This window comes from Jaculus jaculus, chromosome 6 (assembly GCF_020740685.1).
Source record: "Jaculus jaculus isolate mJacJac1 chromosome 6, mJacJac1.mat.Y.cur, whole genome shotgun sequence".
Lineage (NCBI taxonomy): Eukaryota > Metazoa > Chordata > Mammalia > Rodentia > Dipodidae > Jaculus > Jaculus jaculus.
The window spans coordinates 89,203,565-89,221,343 of NC_059107.1; the positions used below are offsets into that span (position 1 = coordinate 89,203,565).

At 44.1% G+C, this 17,779-nt stretch overlaps 2 protein-coding genes across 4 annotated transcripts in view; one reads left to right on the plus strand and one right to left on the minus strand.

Annotated features, from left to right (window-relative positions):
* Positions 1-1,731: 1,731 nt before the first annotated feature.
* On the minus strand, positions 1,732-5,000 carry Amigo2 (adhesion molecule with Ig like domain 2). Its single transcript, XM_004668541.2, has 2 exons — positions 4,843-5,000; positions 1,732-4,468 (listed from the first exon to the last, which is right to left on the minus strand). Exon 2 carries the CDS (start codon positions 4,403-4,405, stop codon positions 2,843-2,845), a length of 1,563 nt encoding a protein of 520 aa, XP_004668598.1. The 5' UTR covers positions 4,406-4,468; positions 4,843-5,000; the 3' UTR covers positions 1,732-2,842.
* Pced1b (PC-esterase domain containing 1B) overlaps positions 4,799-17,779 on the plus strand; it is a 191,853-nt gene continuing 178,872 nt past the window's right edge. Inside the window, exon 1 of one of the 3 annotated variants that reach the window (XM_045153226.1) lies at positions 4,799-4,905. The gene's annotated coding sequence lies outside the window, so the exon portion shown is untranslated. Of the gene's footprint in view, positions 4,906-5,006; positions 5,115-17,779 lie in introns of those variants that run through there. The other 2 variants (XR_006637776.1, XM_045153225.1) reach the window with 2 other exon arrangements.

The window sequence follows — 17,779 nt, forward strand, 5'->3', positions numbered from 1 at the left end:
CATGAGCTCAGGATCCTCCTAAAAGTGTCATGCCTAATCAGTTAGAATTCCACATTACCAACATGCAATTCCATGTTCTTTAGTGCCATTTTTATTTCCTATTTTTGCTCTAGATATTTTGAATATTCAGGGTTTTCTTTTGATTTTGATAAGGATCTTGGTTTCTATCACTGTGCATCCTATCTTTAGTCTCCATGACTACACTCTGACCACCCCACTCCAAACACTGCCCCAGAATCAAGGGCTAGAAGAAAGACCTGAGATCTCATCCAGAGAAAATGCAAGCAGGAACCCTCTCTAAAGTTTCCTTGCCAAGGGGTGGTACTGGCTCCCTCACATCCCAAAGTCAGTGTGTTCATACCCCTGGGTATGCCCTTCCCAATGCCCAACCACTTTAATGGTTTAATTTTTTTTCTCTCTGTTCAGACACACCAATCAAAGCATCTCTTCAGCTGGGTTTCTCTAAATCTGAAGGAAGACAGATGATGATTCCCATGGTCTTACAGACCATACATCCCTTCTAGTTAATAGAACAGAATGCTTGCTTGTAACATCTGCCTAAAGGGTGAGGCCAGTGCTCAAGAACCAGGCAGACATTTTAAACACCACACAATCAAGACAATGTCCAGTGATACTAAAAGCAGTGGTTCTTTCCTAAGGGGCACTTCCTGACCACTTTCTCTTCAACCCCCTGCTGACCAGTCTGCCACACAGAGCCCAAAGAGAACAGAGGAGGGCACTTAGGGAATTGTCTGCATATATCCACTATTATTAGTAACAGTTTAAGCCACCACTGCCAATGCCAGAGGTCCACCTTCTTTTATTATCTACTTCTCTCTGCAATCGGTGTCACTTTTGCCCATTCCCATCTTTGAACTTTTTTCTTACCCTAAGAAAATGCAACCTTTTTTCTCCTTTGTACCAATCATGCTTGTGCCTAACTTCTTGGTTGCTTCTCCATGCCCATGGATGTTCAAGGTAGTCCTTCTTTTGGACCTCTTATCATCTCCAAGGAGAATGCTGTGCCCAGGTTTTCTTCTATTCCTGTCACTAATTCACTATTTAGCCTTAGTGACAACCAACCAAGTTTCTGTGAGCCTGCATTATGCCTAAGAATGGGGGAGAAACCAGATCATGTGATCAGGAGCAGCTCTGAGCTGTTCAATCTATGCTAGTCCATCCTAATCCCGTCCCTGTGCTCCCTGTGCGTATGGAATAGATGCAGAAGGCCCCGGTGAGTCTGTGCTGGGGCTCAGATTACTAGGAAATCACAGAGTCTATTATGGGAAGGAACTTTAAACATCATTTGTTCTGAACCCTTCATTTTAGGTCAAAGAGGGCATTTGATTACCTCCTGGTAGATCCAGAAATAATAAAGCAATCTCTGGGGCTCTCACTTGTTGCACCAATGGAATTTAAGTGTCTTCTCAACCTGGTTGGCATGCATAATGGAATCAGAGTAAATTATAATACAGAAAGTAGAAATTTGTTTAAAACACATCAAAGGGCTAAAGAGATGGCTCAGTGGTTAAGGTGCTTGCCTGCAAAACCAAAAGACCCAGGTTCGACTCCCCAGGACCCATGTAAAGAGGTGCACAAAGTGATGTGTGCGTCTGGAGTTTGTTTGCAGTGGATGGAGAGGTCCTGATGTGCCCATTCTCTTTCTCAATCTGCCTCACTCACTCTCTCTCTCAAATAAAGAAATAAAAATAAAACAGAAAAACAGGAATCTAAAACACATTAAAGCTTTTTACTCTCACTGAGATAAACGAATGTAATGACAAGAATTTTTGAGGCATTTCTTTTAGATGGTGATTTACAAAAAAAAGCATAATCAGATCACATTAAACATCTTAGATTTACATCTGTAAATAGCAAGTAAAACACTAAGTCACGGAGCACATGTTTACATTAATTTAGATGTCCAAAGCACAGTACACTCGGGTCGACTTAGTAGTTCATGTAACTTGAGATTTGCGTGTGTACAAGCATATGGACAAATATTACTGTGCTACAAGTAGGCAGACATTTTGGTCTTGCTATATATTCTTGGCAACAAGTAATGAAGACTTCAAATTTTCAATGAGATCTTTTGTACCAGGATACAGAATGGAGGGAATACACAGAACAGAAGGAAGACAGTCAAACCAGAGAGCCTTTCTGCCACTGTTCAGACTACTGTGTAGGACACAGTATTATTCAGTAAATTTTTATCAGTGTGGAGTTTGTTTACTCTGGTCTGAAGTGATTTGAACTCAAAAAAAAAAAAAAAAAAAAAAAAACTCCCAGATCTAACTTTACATTTTTAAATAACTGCTCTTCCTTCTACATCTTTTTAAAATGGAATAGTACACCAATGCTTTCCTTTAAAAATAATTCAACTTTGGTATTTATAAGTTAGCAGTCTATTTGTAAAGAACTCTAATGTTTTTAAATAACTGTTCTTCCTTCTACATCTTTTTAAAATGGAATAGTACACCAATGCTTTCCTTTAAAAATAATTCAACCTTGGTCTTTATAATTTAGCAGTCTATTTGTAAAGAACTCTAATAGATAGTTTGTTTTTCTCAGTCCTATGATCTTTGGGCAGCTCTGAAGTATCAGTGAGAAAGAAGACAGAGCGATTGTTATCTACAACTCAGAACTTTCCAACACAACCCTTCCTTCTCTAACACACCGGGGAACCAATGGCTTGATCCCATTCCCTATCAACCTTCTTAAGATATCATCTGGCTTTATTTCAAAAAATAAAACAATCTAATTCCTGCCCTGCTATTTATTTTATGGGCCAAAGTTAAATATGGAGATTAAATTATGACACCACACAAACACAGGCACACAATTAGGTGGGTGCCACGAAGGGTGTATCAGAGAACACGGAATTGACTGAGTCCGAGTCAGATTTCACCCGGGTGGACTTTAAGATGCCCTCAGCTATCACGGTCTCGCTGGGAAAGAGCCTGACTTTCCCATTCTGCCCTGCTGCAGCAGTGTCCTTCAGGGGCTCCAGAAACACCACTCTTTTACCTGCCTTCCGTTCATCAGCGGAGGCATCACCAGTGGGGCCAGGGCTGAGAATGGACGAATGGGCATTGCTTTGGTTTATCATATTTTTCTGTCTCTTGGCTTTACACTTGCAGGGGCATGGCGTCAGATAGAGATACAGAAGGACCAACACTATGCTCGCCACACAAGCAGCTAGAGTGGTGAAAGCTGTGTTAAACGCCTCGTGCGCATGGGATCTGTTGACTGTGAAGTTGCTGACATTTATTGTGACATCCACAGTTTCATTTAATAGGCGCTGCCTATTCATGGCAATACAAGAATAAACTCCAGCGTCCTCAAAACGAGGGCTTTCTATAACCAGACTTCCATTGTAAAACACACGAAAGTTTTCCACTTCTCTGTCGGGCTCCAGCAGTCTGTTATCAGGACCAACCCAGACGAAATCGGTATTTCCATTACCAGTCTTACTGTCACAGTGGACCATTAGTCGTTCCCCAACTTGAGCCTCATGAATAAAGCCAAGGGCACGGAAGGAACCGTTGATGACACTGTCAGAACAGTTCATAAAGCTATCCTGGAGCAGGAGCAGCTGATGGGAGTGCCTGGAGTCAGACCACAGGCGACAGGTGTAATCGTTCTTAAAATCCATCACTGAGCTAAAGTGCCTACGATACCAAAAGATCAACAATGAGTACAGGGAACAGTCGCAGACAAACGGATTTCCGTGCAGGTAGATGCCTCTCAGCTGTTTTCCTGGCACTAAATTTAGATGGTGCATTGGCATGGAAGGGATCCGATTATAAGAAACATCTAAAAACATCAGTTCTGCTAGCTTGAACCGTCCAATATACAAATCCATAGGAAACTGCGTAAGAAAGTTTCCACTTAAGTAGAGTTTTTGCAAATGGGCAAGCCCTCCAAACGCTGAAGGATCCAGGTAGGAAATGTGGTTGTTGTAAAGCAGGAGCACTTCCAGAACCTTCAACTCTTGGAACACCGCACTTTTCACAGACTTCAGCTTATTAGATGACAAGTCAAGACACTTCAAATTTGGAGTCGTGGAAAAGCTGCCCGTGGAAATGCTGGTGATGTTGTTGTGGCGAACGATTAGTGTGTTCAGCTTGACAAATGAGACTGGGATCCACTCGGAATCTAAAAGTCCAATTCTGTTATAACTCAGATCCAGTCTTTTAATGAGCCTGAAAAGGCTGCCAGGTACCTTGGACAGGTTTTTGTTGGTGCAACTGACAATATCGGTGGCACAGATGCAAGCCGTGGGGCACACCCCCGAGGAGCCGGGGCCCACGGTCACCGTGATCACCAGCAAATACAGCAGCTCTCTGCAGCCCGGTCTGGCAGCTCCAGGCAGGGTGGGCAGTGTGTGCAGCCGTAAAGACATTATGGTCGCCTCTGAGTCTCTTCCAGGCGCCTTTTCACCAGCTCAGCCTCCCCACCAGCCAATCTGGTAAACAAGAATTTAAAAAGGGGTTGAAAAGCATAAGTTAACTACCACAAGTTAACCCCTATTAGTCATGTTATATTTACTTTCTTTCCAATAACTTTTAAATTTCTCACAGGGGAGCTCTATGCTGGTTTAAAAAACAAAAAACAAAAAAACCTGCTAAATGCATTTTTCCCCTAGGTCACTCGTGTTTATGGGCTTTTAGAGGCCCATTTTCTCAATACAACCTTGTCGCCGTCAGAAACTCAGTTGTTTTTTTTTTAAAGGGTGCATCCTGCGTTAACCCCCTTCACAGACACGAAAATACACAAACGCATCCTATAAACAATTAAACGGAAATACTTGATAATCCATCGGTCTAGCAAACAACTCACAGCGCTGGGAAGCCTCCCGGCGGGCTCCGGGGAGAGGCTGTCGACGGCAGGGTCTGCGGCTCCGTGAGTCTGCCCGTGCCCGTCCCTCCCGCGTCCCCGAGTTCCTTTCCCTCCTGCTCCCGGCGGGCGGCAGCCTCTCGCCGGCTCTCAACTTTGGGGAGTTTCTGGCGGCGGCGGCGGCGGCGGCAGCCGGGGGCGCAGCAGCGCGGTCGCTCGGAGGCCGGCCGGCGGCTCTCCCGGGCTCTTCTTCCCTCGCCGAGACACGGTTGCAGGTACCGCCGCGGCCGCCGTGTGCCCGCGCGTGGGGCGCCCCGCGCCCGCTGCCGGGTCCGAGGAGCAGGGCGGGGGTGCGGGCAGCGGGTGGGACCCGGCCCCGCCTCTCGGCGCTCGGGAGGCTGCAGGGCCCGGGGGTTCCCGCGCCGCCGCGCGCCTTTTATCCCCCGCCCCCTCCGCCGCGCGCCGCGCCGGGGGTCGGGAGGGAGCGGGGACGGGGAGGCCGGTCCCGCCCCTGCGCGTCCTCCCTCCCGCGGGGACGGCGGCGGGAAGGCGCGGCGGGGCGCCCGGCCGGCCGAGGGGCGCGGCGGCCAATCGGAGAGGCGGTCGCTCCCGCCATCCTCCTCCCGCGCCCCGGAGCCTCGCGGCGGCGGAGTGGGGGGCTCATCCCCGGCCCCTTCTGCCACCTGCGGCCTTTAGCCCAGCCCCAGACGTGGGTGAGGACCCCGAGAAGACCCCGGGGCCGCCGCCGGCCCGGAGGGAGGGTCGCGCCCGCGCTGGTGGCCTCCCTCTCCATCCCCCCGCCCCCGCTCCGCGGGCTAGGGCCCGGGGGCGCCGAGCGTACCCCCGAGCAGTCCCGGGTCTCCGCCCACACTCGGGGAGGAAGAGGGGCGTGGAGCTCGCTTCCTCCCGTGAGACCTGCATCTTTGCTTGGGGCGGAGGGTAAAGAACCGCAAAGGCGCCTCGGGGACACCCCTCCAGCCTCCCCTGGAAAAGTTCTGTCCCCATCCAAACTCTGAGAGCTGCCTCGGCGACCGTGTCCAGGTCAAAAAGCCAAAGGGGCAGGAAAGGAAACTTGGGCAGACCTTCCGGCGGGAGCGCCCAGATAGGGGTATTAACCTTCCAAAGTAAACAGAACCCCTCAGCCCTTTGGGGGAGGAAGGGGAGCGGAGAGGAGGAGACGGTGCTGGCGGCGCCCCCAGGGCGGAGGACTAGCCCCAGCATTGCTGTGAGAGGGACGTGTCCCTACTCCTGGGCCAGGGGGACGAGCCTGAGGTTTGGAAGGCTGGGGTAGGTAGCTAGGTGGACCAGGCCTTGCAAAGTTGAATTAGAGGACATGAGGCTGATGAGATTTTCGATTAAAAAGCCATGTTTTTTTGGGGGGAAAAAAAATCCTTTTTTGTTGAATCCCAAGATTTAACGATGGAAGTGGAGTGAGCCAAATGATTCATTTGGCCATTGTATCCGTATTAAAGGGAATAAATTAAGGTCCCAACAAAAGATGCTAAACGCAGCAGAAGAGGTAGGAAAACAAAGGAAAAGTAGGCTAAACTGGAAAAACTGGGAGTGGAGCACACCCCTGGCCATTTTACTTAAAAACTACAATGATTACAGTGCAGCCTACCTGCACTCCCCCACACTCCCGACAACCCCGAATTTAGTGGCAACTATCCATGATTGAATTGTAGCACAGACCTGCTAAATCCAGGCCTGATTTGAGTAGAATTGTGTGCATTGTTAACTTAGCCCGTTTGTGGGATAAATCTGAAATAGCACCGGTGAATCAAGGTGCTTTCAAGTGAGGGCAGTTTGATTCACGTCGGTTTCATTTTCGGGAAAGATGGGATTTTATCAGCAGGCATTACATGGAAGTAATAGTCTTCACTTCCAGGGGAGAAGCGGCGACAGATTTCCTCGTGGGAGGCCACAGCTCCTGGGTTCTCAGAACCTTGGACTGGGCCTTCATTTTTACAAGGGTGTACTTGACCCAGAAACAGTTAAGTTTAATCAAAAGAGTACTTATTAAAGGACTAATGACCAGGCTTTCTAGTATTTTACTAAGTAACTTACCTCCTTATGGAAGGCAACCCTAAAAGTAAAAAGAAAAAGCTCCAAGTGTAATACAAAATGCTCTAAGATTAACGTGACTTGAAAGCATGGAAACTGAAGGTTATTATAACAGGAATATTGCGCATTATTATGTACTACATAAACTATATGTACTCGAAATTCACAAACAAGACTATCCATTAGAAGGCCTGATTTTTTGGGTCCCCTCATATGTCAAGGGGAAGAGGTATGAAAGGAGTGGATTTGCTAGTATAGAAACAAGAAATCTGACCAAAAATGTTAACAAGTGTGACCTTGTTTGTGGAGGTTAGTGTGTTTTTTGTTGTTTTTGTTGTTGTTTTTCTGAGGTAGGGTCTGGCTCTAACCCTAGCCCAGGCTGACCTGGAATTCACTAAGTAGACTCAAGGTGGCCTCAAACTCCTACCTTTGCCTTCCAAATTCTGGGATTAAAGGCATGTACTGCCACACCCAACTTGAGGGTAACTTTTTTATTTTTCAGCCAGCCTTTTAATCTTCATCTCTAACAGATTTTCATAATAATCCATTTTCTGTTAATATAACAAAATACCTGAAGTTAGGTATTTTTGTAATAGGTTACACTAGTGAAGTGTCATGTGCTTTTATAGCTTGAGAGCTGACTCTGGAAAAGGATAACTCCAGCATGTTTAAACTCCAGGGGTTAAAAACATCAAGCCCTTGAGAACTGCTGAAGGGTAGATCATTTCCCAGCCTGTCTGGTGCTGCCATCTTAAGACTTGAGCAGAGATTACTCACTTCGTGCTATAAAAGCATAAAAAGCTTCTAGTGGGATTTGCTCATTGGAAGCCTCATCCAAGGGGAGGGCGTTTTGCCCAGGACCTTTGACATGACTCCACTGATTTTACGCAGCTTCCCCACTTGTTTCTGATGGATATCTGGGGTCACTCCAGTCATTTCTGCTGGATCTTGGTGAATGTCTGTTCTGATGTTCCGTTCTCTATCTGCTGCATGGCATTTATTTCTTCCATTTTCAGTGGGTTTACTCTAGTCATTTTGGAGGGCCAAGCATCCAAGATTTGGTGACCCCACCAATCCCCTTGGTTGCTCACACCATGATGGATGGCTTCATGACAGGAGTGAGAGAGGGAGAGATCACACACAATACAACAGGATGCCAGAGGTTCAGGGGCCAGGCTTGTTCCTGTGTGTGTGTGTGTATGTGTGTATGTGTGTGAACTTTGGCACCTGCTGTCCTCCAGGAACATGAACTCCTTAAGAGGTGATGCCTCCACGAACTAATGACAGTGCACTGGGCTCTATCATTTAAAAGTTCCATCACTCCAACATCATCACACTGAGGAATAATCTTCCAGCACATGAACTTTTGGGGAGCACACACAAATCATATCCAAACCATAACACCCCATTTCTATTCAAAGGAAAATACCACAAAGGCAGCAGTTTTATCTGTGTTGGTCACTGCTTCATTCTCAGCACCTAGAACCCTGCTTGACACTTGGTTAGCTTTTAGTAACATTTTGATGAGTGAAATAACTAATGGAGAAGCTGTTCTAGGTAGTTAAAAGTCTGGTTTGTCCCACCCCAGTCTCCTGAATGTTACCCTGTGCTCTTGTTTAAAAGATGGAGGGGCCAAAGGGGAATGAGAAGCTCTACAAACATTATTCGAGACCTGGGTCCAGGAGAACCTGAAAGCCATTGCAAGCTTGCACCTACTTCTGAATTATATTCATTCTCTTTTCTTTTTGCTTAAATTATTCTGAGTCATGCTTATGTCATTTGGGATTGACAGAGTCCTAATACATACAGTGATGGCAATACATATGAATGACTACATAATAAATAAAAATATATATGTATGTGCATATATATATATATATAGATAGATAGATAGGTAGATAGTGTTGCACAACTGTCCCAAACGGGTGGAACCTTGCTGGAGGAAGCAGGTCATTGAGAGTGGGCCTTGAGTTTTAGAGTCTGGCCCCACTCCCTGTTTATCACTTTGCTTCCTGTCTCTGTGTACAGTGTGACCATTGGAAACCCTGCTGCTGTGCTATGCTCACCATAATATAATGTAGCCCTTCAAAACTATAGATCAAGAAATTATATAAAACATATGTGTATATACATATTATGTGCCAGACACCGAGCTCTGTGTTTTACATGTTATTTCACTTATAATTCACCACAACCCTGTGACTTAATATAATCTTATAACCTAGATGGTAAACACCTGTATTTCAAATTATTTGAAAATGGAATATGTCGAAATAATCTTGGGGTTCCACTTGAAAGATTTAAATTGAATAGGAAAGAGAAGTTTCTTCTTCCAACTTGGAATAAGTATCAAAACAGATGGTTGAGTTGCCTTCTTGGGAGTTTAAAATAGGACAGATGGCTATTTCTCTGGTCTCTTCCACATGGTATTATCTATTGGTATTTTTGACCATTTGATATGACTCCAATGGGTAACAGGAAGTTGCTTGACACCTGATGTGGTTTTCAATCTAGTATGCTGAAACAGCTTGTGGTCATGAAGAGTTAGGTCTGGACTTGCGAGAACTCCTGCCTAGAAGCAGTGATCTGAGTAGATGAAATCCCAGGGGTTCTCCTGCCCTGTGATTTTCAGTTTCTCAGGTTATATTTTAAAACTTAAAGGATTAGAGATATGACAAGAATTTGTTGCAGCACTACTTTTATGATTTATAGCCACTTTGCTAATTAGTATTTTAGCAGTACTTGCTATCCTATCAAGGGTTTTTACATTCTTCATTGCTTTGGATTCTACCAAGTATTCTGTGATCCAGAGTGTTGGGATTTGAATGTAAAATGTCCTCTGCAGACTCCTGTGTTTGAACATTCAGCCCAGCCAGTGGCACTGTTTGGGAAGGTTGCAGAACTTTTAGAAGGTAGAACCTTGCTGGAGGAAGTGGGTCATTGAGAGTGGGCCTTGAGTTTTAGAGTCTGGCACCACTCCCTGATTATCACTTTGCTTCCTGTCTCTGTGTACAGTGTGACCATTGGGCTTCTGCTGCTGTGCTGTTCTCACTGTGATATAATATATCCCTTCAAAACTGTCGATCAAAATAAGCCCTTTCTTCCCTGTCATCTATTTGGTCAGGACAACAGGTAAAGTAATGAATATAGTGTAATTTGGACATACCTGTTGTGCCCCCTACACATATACCCACACACATGCTGGCCTCACTGTATCTCCTTTGGAAACTGTCATGAAGGCCCCTAACTTTGCTTATAGGGGCTTCCTCTGGAGAGCTCATTGGTGGACAGCTTATAACAGGATGTTTACCAACTCTAGAAAAGCTCCCATTTTTAGTGGCCTTTTCTTCTTCTCTTGACCAGCTCCAGCTGATTTAGGTAAGCTGCTGAAGTTTGTTGTGAAGCAGATCTTTCACTGTGTCCTATGTCTCTCACTTGTTGGAGACATATTTTCTGGGAAGACTCAGATTCCAGCTCCAATGCACTCTCAGTTCCAGGACACATGTGTTGACTTGCGGCTTATTTCTCTCAAAGCATCTTTTACTTGGCTTGCAGTGATATAGGGCCTCTGCAAGCCGGGAATGGAACAACTAAGTAATCTCTACTCACTCATCTTCATTTCAGGCTGCGTTTTTAATAATCAGTTGAGATAAAAATCACAGAAAATTTACCATTTTAAATGTGCAGTCTGGTGGACTGTACTAAAATGTATTAGTATTTCAGTATATTCACAAGAATATGCAACTATTACAACTATCTAATGCCCATTAAGTAGTTATGTCTGATCCCCTTTATTATGGTTTGAATGTGAAATGCCCCCAATAGGCTCATGTGCTCAATCACTTGTCCACAGCTTCAGGTTAGGCCCTGAGGTGAGACCTGGCTAGAGAAAATAGTTCACTTGAGGGTTTGTAGCCAAGATACACTTTCTGCCCACTCTGCTTCCCAGTTGGGGTTGCAGTATAACCAGCCACCTCACATTTCTGCTGCAGTGCCTTCCCTGGCGTGTTGGGCTATACCTCCTCAAAGTGTAGCCAAGATAAGCCCTCACTTAAGTAGCTCCTTGTCCTGTATTTGATCCCAACAATGAGGAAAAGGTGACTAATGCATCCTATCTCCCACCCCTTGCAAGAACAAATCTGCTTCCCGGCTTTGTGGAATTGGCTGCTTCTGACCAGCCACATAAATAGATTCATGCAATTTAGATCATGCAGCATATGCATGGCTTCATTCAGTTAACTCTTCTTATGTGTGTGTGTTCATATATGTGAGCACAAGTATGCACATGCCTTGGCACATGTGTGGAGGTCCAAGAACAACCTTGGGTGTCAATCCTCACCTCCCACCTTGTTTGAGGCAGGGCCTCTTCTTGTTTGCTTCTGCATTTGCCAGGCTAAATTGCCCATGAGATGGGGGATTCTCCTGTCTCTGCCCCCCCCCCCCGCCATAGGAGCACTGGGATTAGAGACACACACTCCTGCATCTGACTGTGCTCAGGTCCTCATATTCACTGAGCCATCTTCTCAGCCCCAGCTAACCTTTTCAAGATTTGGATGGGGTTGGGATCATCCTGTTGAAATCCCTACCTACTTGACTCAGCTATACTTAAGTATGGATTGCATTAGTGGGGCCAAAGTCCCATTTACCCAGAGTCTTTAACTGTAAAAGTATCAGACCACTGTGTGATTACAAAAACTCACAAGTATTGCAAGCTGAAGAGATTTGGATCTAGTCTTGAGCAAAACTTCCTTAGCCTACTCCTCATCTGAAAGAGTTCATTTCTGAAGTTGCTTTCAATTCCAAAAGAATTAACCTGATTTTTAGATAACAATATGTCCTCTATTGCCCAAGCCAGAAACACTATTAGACAACCAGTACTAACCAATTAGAGCAGGTCTGGGTTTAATTTTTCATCTGGCTCACTTATTATTGTACTGAGTACACAGGCTTCTCCTCTGTCTCTGCAGTGAGTGATGTCTGTGTCATGGCTTTTGCAGCAAAAACACTTTAAGGTAAGTGCTTTGCAGCTGAGAGACACTTTATCAAGCATTCAATTATTATTTATTTATTTGGTAGGTAGAGTTTTAAAAAACTTTTTTATTGAAAAATTTAATACAAGAACATACTGTAATTTGATCAAATTGCTTGCTGTCATATTACCCTCTTTTAAGTCCTCACTCCCCCATCCTTATTACACTGTAGCAGACAGCTTCAGGTTCACTGAGATGAACTTCTATACCAGGCAGAGTTATGGAGGAAGAGATAGTTATTGAAGCTTACAGATCTGGGAGAAGGTCCATGATGGCAGAAGAAGCTGGCCCTACTTTCACAGGTCCAAACAGAGAGAGAGAAAAGCCCCAATCCAAAAGCCCCATTCAGCACACTTCAGGGACTCTAGCTAGGCACACATTGCATATCTTTAGACTGGAATTTCAAGCCCATCACCACACCTTAAGATCTGCCCAGTGACACCTTCTCCAGCCAGGTTGCTGCAGATGCAAACTACAAACTAAAAAACACTGAATATATTGGGGGGCATCTATTCAAACTACCACATCCACTGAGCACCTTCCTTTTTCCAAGTTGAGCAATAGAGGAAGGCACGAGAAATTCTCCTCACAGGAGTGCACAGGACACACACATGTGCATACACCACACATCCTGTATACACACAATGGGCACATGGACATGCTCACTTGTGTTTCATAAAAATTCATTAAGTGAATTTTGGCTTATGATTAAGACAGAATTTCTGAAATGCCCCTAAACATACTTGTGCCATTTTGTACTGTGTATTATGGTGTATCAGATAGATTCAGGTTCACTGAGATGAACTTCCAGACCAGGCACAGTTATGGAAGAAGGGATATTTATTGAAGCTTACAGATCCAGGGGAAGTTCCATAAATGGCAGACGAAGCTGGCCTGCCTTCACAGGCCCAAGCAGACAGAGAGAGAAGCCTAAAGGTCAAAAGCCACAGCACACTTCAGGAACTCCAGCTAGGCACACTGCATATCTTTAGATTGAAATCTGAAACCCACCACCACACCTTAAGATCCACCCAGTGACACTGCCTCCGGCCAGGTGGCTGCAGATGCAAACTATAAACAATAAAGAACTGAATATATTGGGGGCCATCTATTCAAACTACCACATATGGGAAGCCGTGAACTCAGACTTAGAGACTTACAAAATCAAAAATGTTGATAAAATATGAGAAAAGCTGAAGATGCTATATAGTCTGAAGCATCTACATTTAATTCTTTTTTGTTGTTGTTCTGGGGAATCAAACTGAGGTCTTTTGGCTTTGCAGGCAAGTGCCTTAACTGCTAAGCCAATTCTGCAGCCCCCTTAATTCTTTTTTATGAGAGAGAGCAAATGTGAGAGAATTGGCACGCTAGGGCCTCCAGCCACTGCAATCAAACTCCAGACTCATGCCCTAGGCCTTGTGTGCATGCACGACCTTGAGCATGCATCTCTTTGTGTGTCTAGCTTACATGGTATCTAGGGAGTCAAACATGGGTCCTTAGGCTTCTTAGGCAAGTGCTTTAACCACTAAGTCATCTCTCTAGTCCTAGATTTAATTCTTTATTTTAAAATAAGCATATTTATTTCATTAAGACACAAATTTGCTTTTGTCTCTAATAAATAATAAATTTATATGTATAACAAAGAATTGTCTTAAGGACTGGAGAGATGGCTTAGTGGTTAAGTGCTTGCCTGTGAAGCCTGAGGACTCCGGCTCCATGCTCTATTCCCCAGGACCCATGTTAGCCAGATGCACAAGGGGGCGCACTCGTCTGGAGTTCATTTTCAGTGGCTGGAGGCCCTGCTCGCCCATTCTCTTTCTCTCTCTATCTGCCTCTTTCTTGGTCTGTTGCTCTCAAATAAATAAATAAAAATAAACAAAAAAGAATTGCTTTAAAATAAATTCTTTATGATTTATCATCCGTATGTGCTTCATCTGTATTCCTATTTTATATACCCATATATCTGGCATCACATAAAAATTTCTCAGGCAAAAAGGAATCATGGGTGGGAAGAATTTAAGAAGTCCTGCTTCATTATTATTTAAAATAACATGAAAGGATAATATTTAATGATAGCAAAAATTTGGAAAATGGCACAATTCTAATTCTTGTAAAAAGAAGTATATATCTACACAGGTATATCAAGTACATGGTAGGCATAGAGCATTGGAAAGAGTGTATTCCTGGAGCTAGGGAGGTGGCTTAGCAGTTAAAAGTGCTTGCTTGTAAAGCCTGCCAGCCTGGGTTCAATTACTCAGCACTCATGTAAAGCTGGATGTAAAAAGATGGTGTATGCACCTTTGCAGTGGCAAGAGGCCCTAGCATGAGTGTGTATGCATACACACACACACATATAAATTTAAAAAAAAATTTAAGCAAGAAGTATATTCCTGGGCTGGAGAGATGGCCTAGCGGTTAAGCGCTTGCCTGTGAAGCCTAAGGATCCCAGTTCGAGGCTCGGTTCCCCAGGTCCCACGTTAGCCAGATGCACAAGGGGGCGCACGCGTCTGGAGTTCGTTTGCAGAGGCTGGAAGCCCTGGTGCGCCCATTCTCTCTCTCTCTCCCTCTTTCTGTCTTTCTCTCTGTGTCTGTTGCTCTCAAATAAATAAATTTTAGGAAAAAAAAAGTATATTCCTGTATATTTCTTTTCTTTCCTTATCTATATATTCTATTATACTGCAACACTTTTGTGATAAGAAAAATGGAGTGAACAGTTCTGATTTTGAAGTCACTATGCATTTTGTTTATGTATGACTGTGATTTTTACTTTTTTGAAGTAGTTTTTGTTGTGTGTGTGTGTGTGTGTGTGTGTGTGTGTGTGTGTGTTGTATACACATGTATGTGCCCTGCACAGAGGTAGGGCACTTGACTGTGGTGGCAGAATCTGAATGCCAGGTGACCCTTGCTATTGTTCTTTCTTTAATATTATTTAATTATAAGCAGAGAAGGAGAAGAGAAACACAAAGAGAGAATGGGTGCACCAGGGTTTCCAGACACATGCGCCCCTTTGTGTATCTGGCTTTACATGAGTACTAGAGAATCAAACCCAGATTGTGAGGCTTTGCAAGCAAGTGCCTTAACTGCTGAGCTGTCTTTCCATCCCTTGTTGCCATTGTTCTCCTACCCATGTTTATTTGAATTTCTAATCATCCAGCCTTTACCTCCTGAGCGCTGGGATTACAGATGTACACCACTCTGCTCTGTTAAGGTAATGCTGGGGGACTGAACTCAGGGCTTTGCACATGCCAGGCAAGCACTCTACCAATTAAACCACATCCCTGGCCACTACCCATTTTTATTTGAACCTGAGTCTCTAACTGACAGTACAGCTTGCTGTGTTTTGTGAGCCCGGGAGATTCCCTGGTCTCTGCTCCCCTCTGTGGAACTGGGATTGCAGGATTGTGGCCATGCCCAGCTGTTTGCATGGGAACTGGAAATTCAAACTCTGCTTAGAGGTAGGGAGCAGCTTCAGGCCCTCATGCTTATACAGGAAGTGCACTTAGCCACCGAGCCCATCTCTCTAGTCTGATGATTTCTACTTAATAATCACGTATTGCTGTCTCCTAGACCACAACCAGCATCTCGGGCAGGACATAAGGTGTCCCCTGTGCGGTATGTTGGGGGAGCATTTGTTGTCCCACCTTGGCACTACAGTCATGAATATTGCAAATATTTACAAAGCACCTACTATGTCCCAGGCACTGCTCTTGAGGGTGAGAGTTACAGTGATGCATAAAATCTGTAATAGCCACTCAGGTGTGTCTAAGGTAAGGTATACAATAGAAAAGATTTTTCTCTTGATTGTTAGTCTACTTTCCCACGTTCAACATTCAACATCCTTGGTTGAAATTTACTCTAAGCAGCTGAGTCCTCTCCCAAGGCACATCTATAAGCCAGCCTTTGGAAAGGTCACATGTTCCTCTGTCCCACATTGCCATTTTTTCAATGAGAAATAAAAATAATCATTAAGGACTTTCCCCCCCTAATTCTAAAACTACCATGTGCTTATTGTAGAAAATTAGAAGATAGAGAAAACATGTAAAAAATCAGAATGGGGGATGGAGAGATATCTTAGCAGTTAAGGTGCTTGCCTGCAAAGCCAAGGGACCCAAGTTCATTCCCCAGATGGCACATGTTTCTGGAGTTTGTTTGCAGCAGCTTGAGGCCCAGGAATACCCGTTCTCTCTCCCTCTCTCCCTCTCTCCCTGTCTCCCTGTCACTCTTTCTCTCTCTCTCTCAAATAAGTAAAAATAAAATATTTTTTAAAAGAATCAGAGAATGTCATTCATAATTTCACTGACAAATTATAGTTTCTGCTTCAAGAAGAACTCCATTGACATGAGAAACCAGAGAAGTTTGCAAAAGAATGATTTTTTTTTCACCACAATTATTCAGTGGCAGAAAAAAACAGACTTTTTCTTCTTCTTTTTCCTCCCCCCCCCCGCCACCCTATCCTTTTTCTTTGTTGCTGTGTAGCCCAGGCTGGTCTCCAGCTCACAATCTTCCTGCCTATGCCTTCTGAATGGTGGGAGAATAGGAGTGTATTGCTATGCCATTTTTCTTTAATGTTCCAGAGTTCTCAGCCTTAGGGATGAGACACTTCTGAAAACTCATCGTGCTGCAACCCTGCACCTAAGTATCAAGATTTTGTGCATAGACGGTTGCAGCTCTCATTTACATTTTGCTCATTATAAGCCTGAAGGGTTCATCTAATTGAATTCCTAAATACTGTTATAGGCTCAAAACTGGGGTTAACTCTATCTCTGTGATAAATCTAGATAACAATTTAACAATCTCAGTTTAGAGAGTGGTATGAAACATTCCGCCTCCTGCTTTATGTCCTTTTAAATTTTGATTTCTTGTGGTATTAATTAATTTGTTATAACTTTATAAGGACAGATAAGATTACTCAAGTAATACCTAATTTGAAGCAACCATTATTCACCAATATTAACATGAAATGAAGTAAGATAAAATTGAGAGAGAAAACCTCTCTCGATTATCCAGCCAGCACTACCACAAGTGCTTCATCAGTTACTTTCAGCAAGTGCAGGCTTTTGTGGTGGGTGGGTGCTCGGTGGATAATTTGCTGCGGATCTCTGGCCTTGCAGTTTGAAATATTGAATAAAGCATCACATTAGTGCAGGAGAAGAAGGACTTCTGGAAAGATCACAGGAAGTGGTGGTAATAGTTGTGCATGGTCTTGAGGTCTGGGTAACACTCGCACTGTATGCCAGGCTTCTCATTTAATCCATACAAAGATTCGAAGACATGGCTACTAGCATCCCCGCTTCCTAATGAGGGTCATGGGGCTTAGCTGGCATAAGTTGCTGGTCCAAGATTAGAGCTACAGCCAGATCTCTTACCGAGGTTTTTCTTACTCTGGTTTCATGCTTAACTATTAGCTCTAATGATTCCCATTTAGGGAGTAGCAGGGTCAGCCATAATTTAAATTCCATTCAACAAATATTGTTAGCCTTGGCCCCACTCCCAGAGCCATAATATGGTTCTTCTCTTCTAGGAATTTGTAGTATGATTAGAAATAAATATAGGATATAAAGCAATATATAATGCAATTGCAAGTAGTATATGACTAAGAGCCAAAATGCTTGAGACAAAATGTTGCCATATAAGCACAATTGTTAAGAAAATATCTGACTCAACAAAGTGAATGGTATACAACTAAAAATATAATTTGGGGGCTGGGGATATGGCTCAGGGACTAAAGGCACTTGCTTGCTTGCAAAGCCTGCCATCTCAGTTCAATTCTTCAGGACCCACACAAGACCAGAGGCACAAAGTGCCACATGCATCTGGAGTTTGTTTGCAGGGGAAAGAGGCCCTAG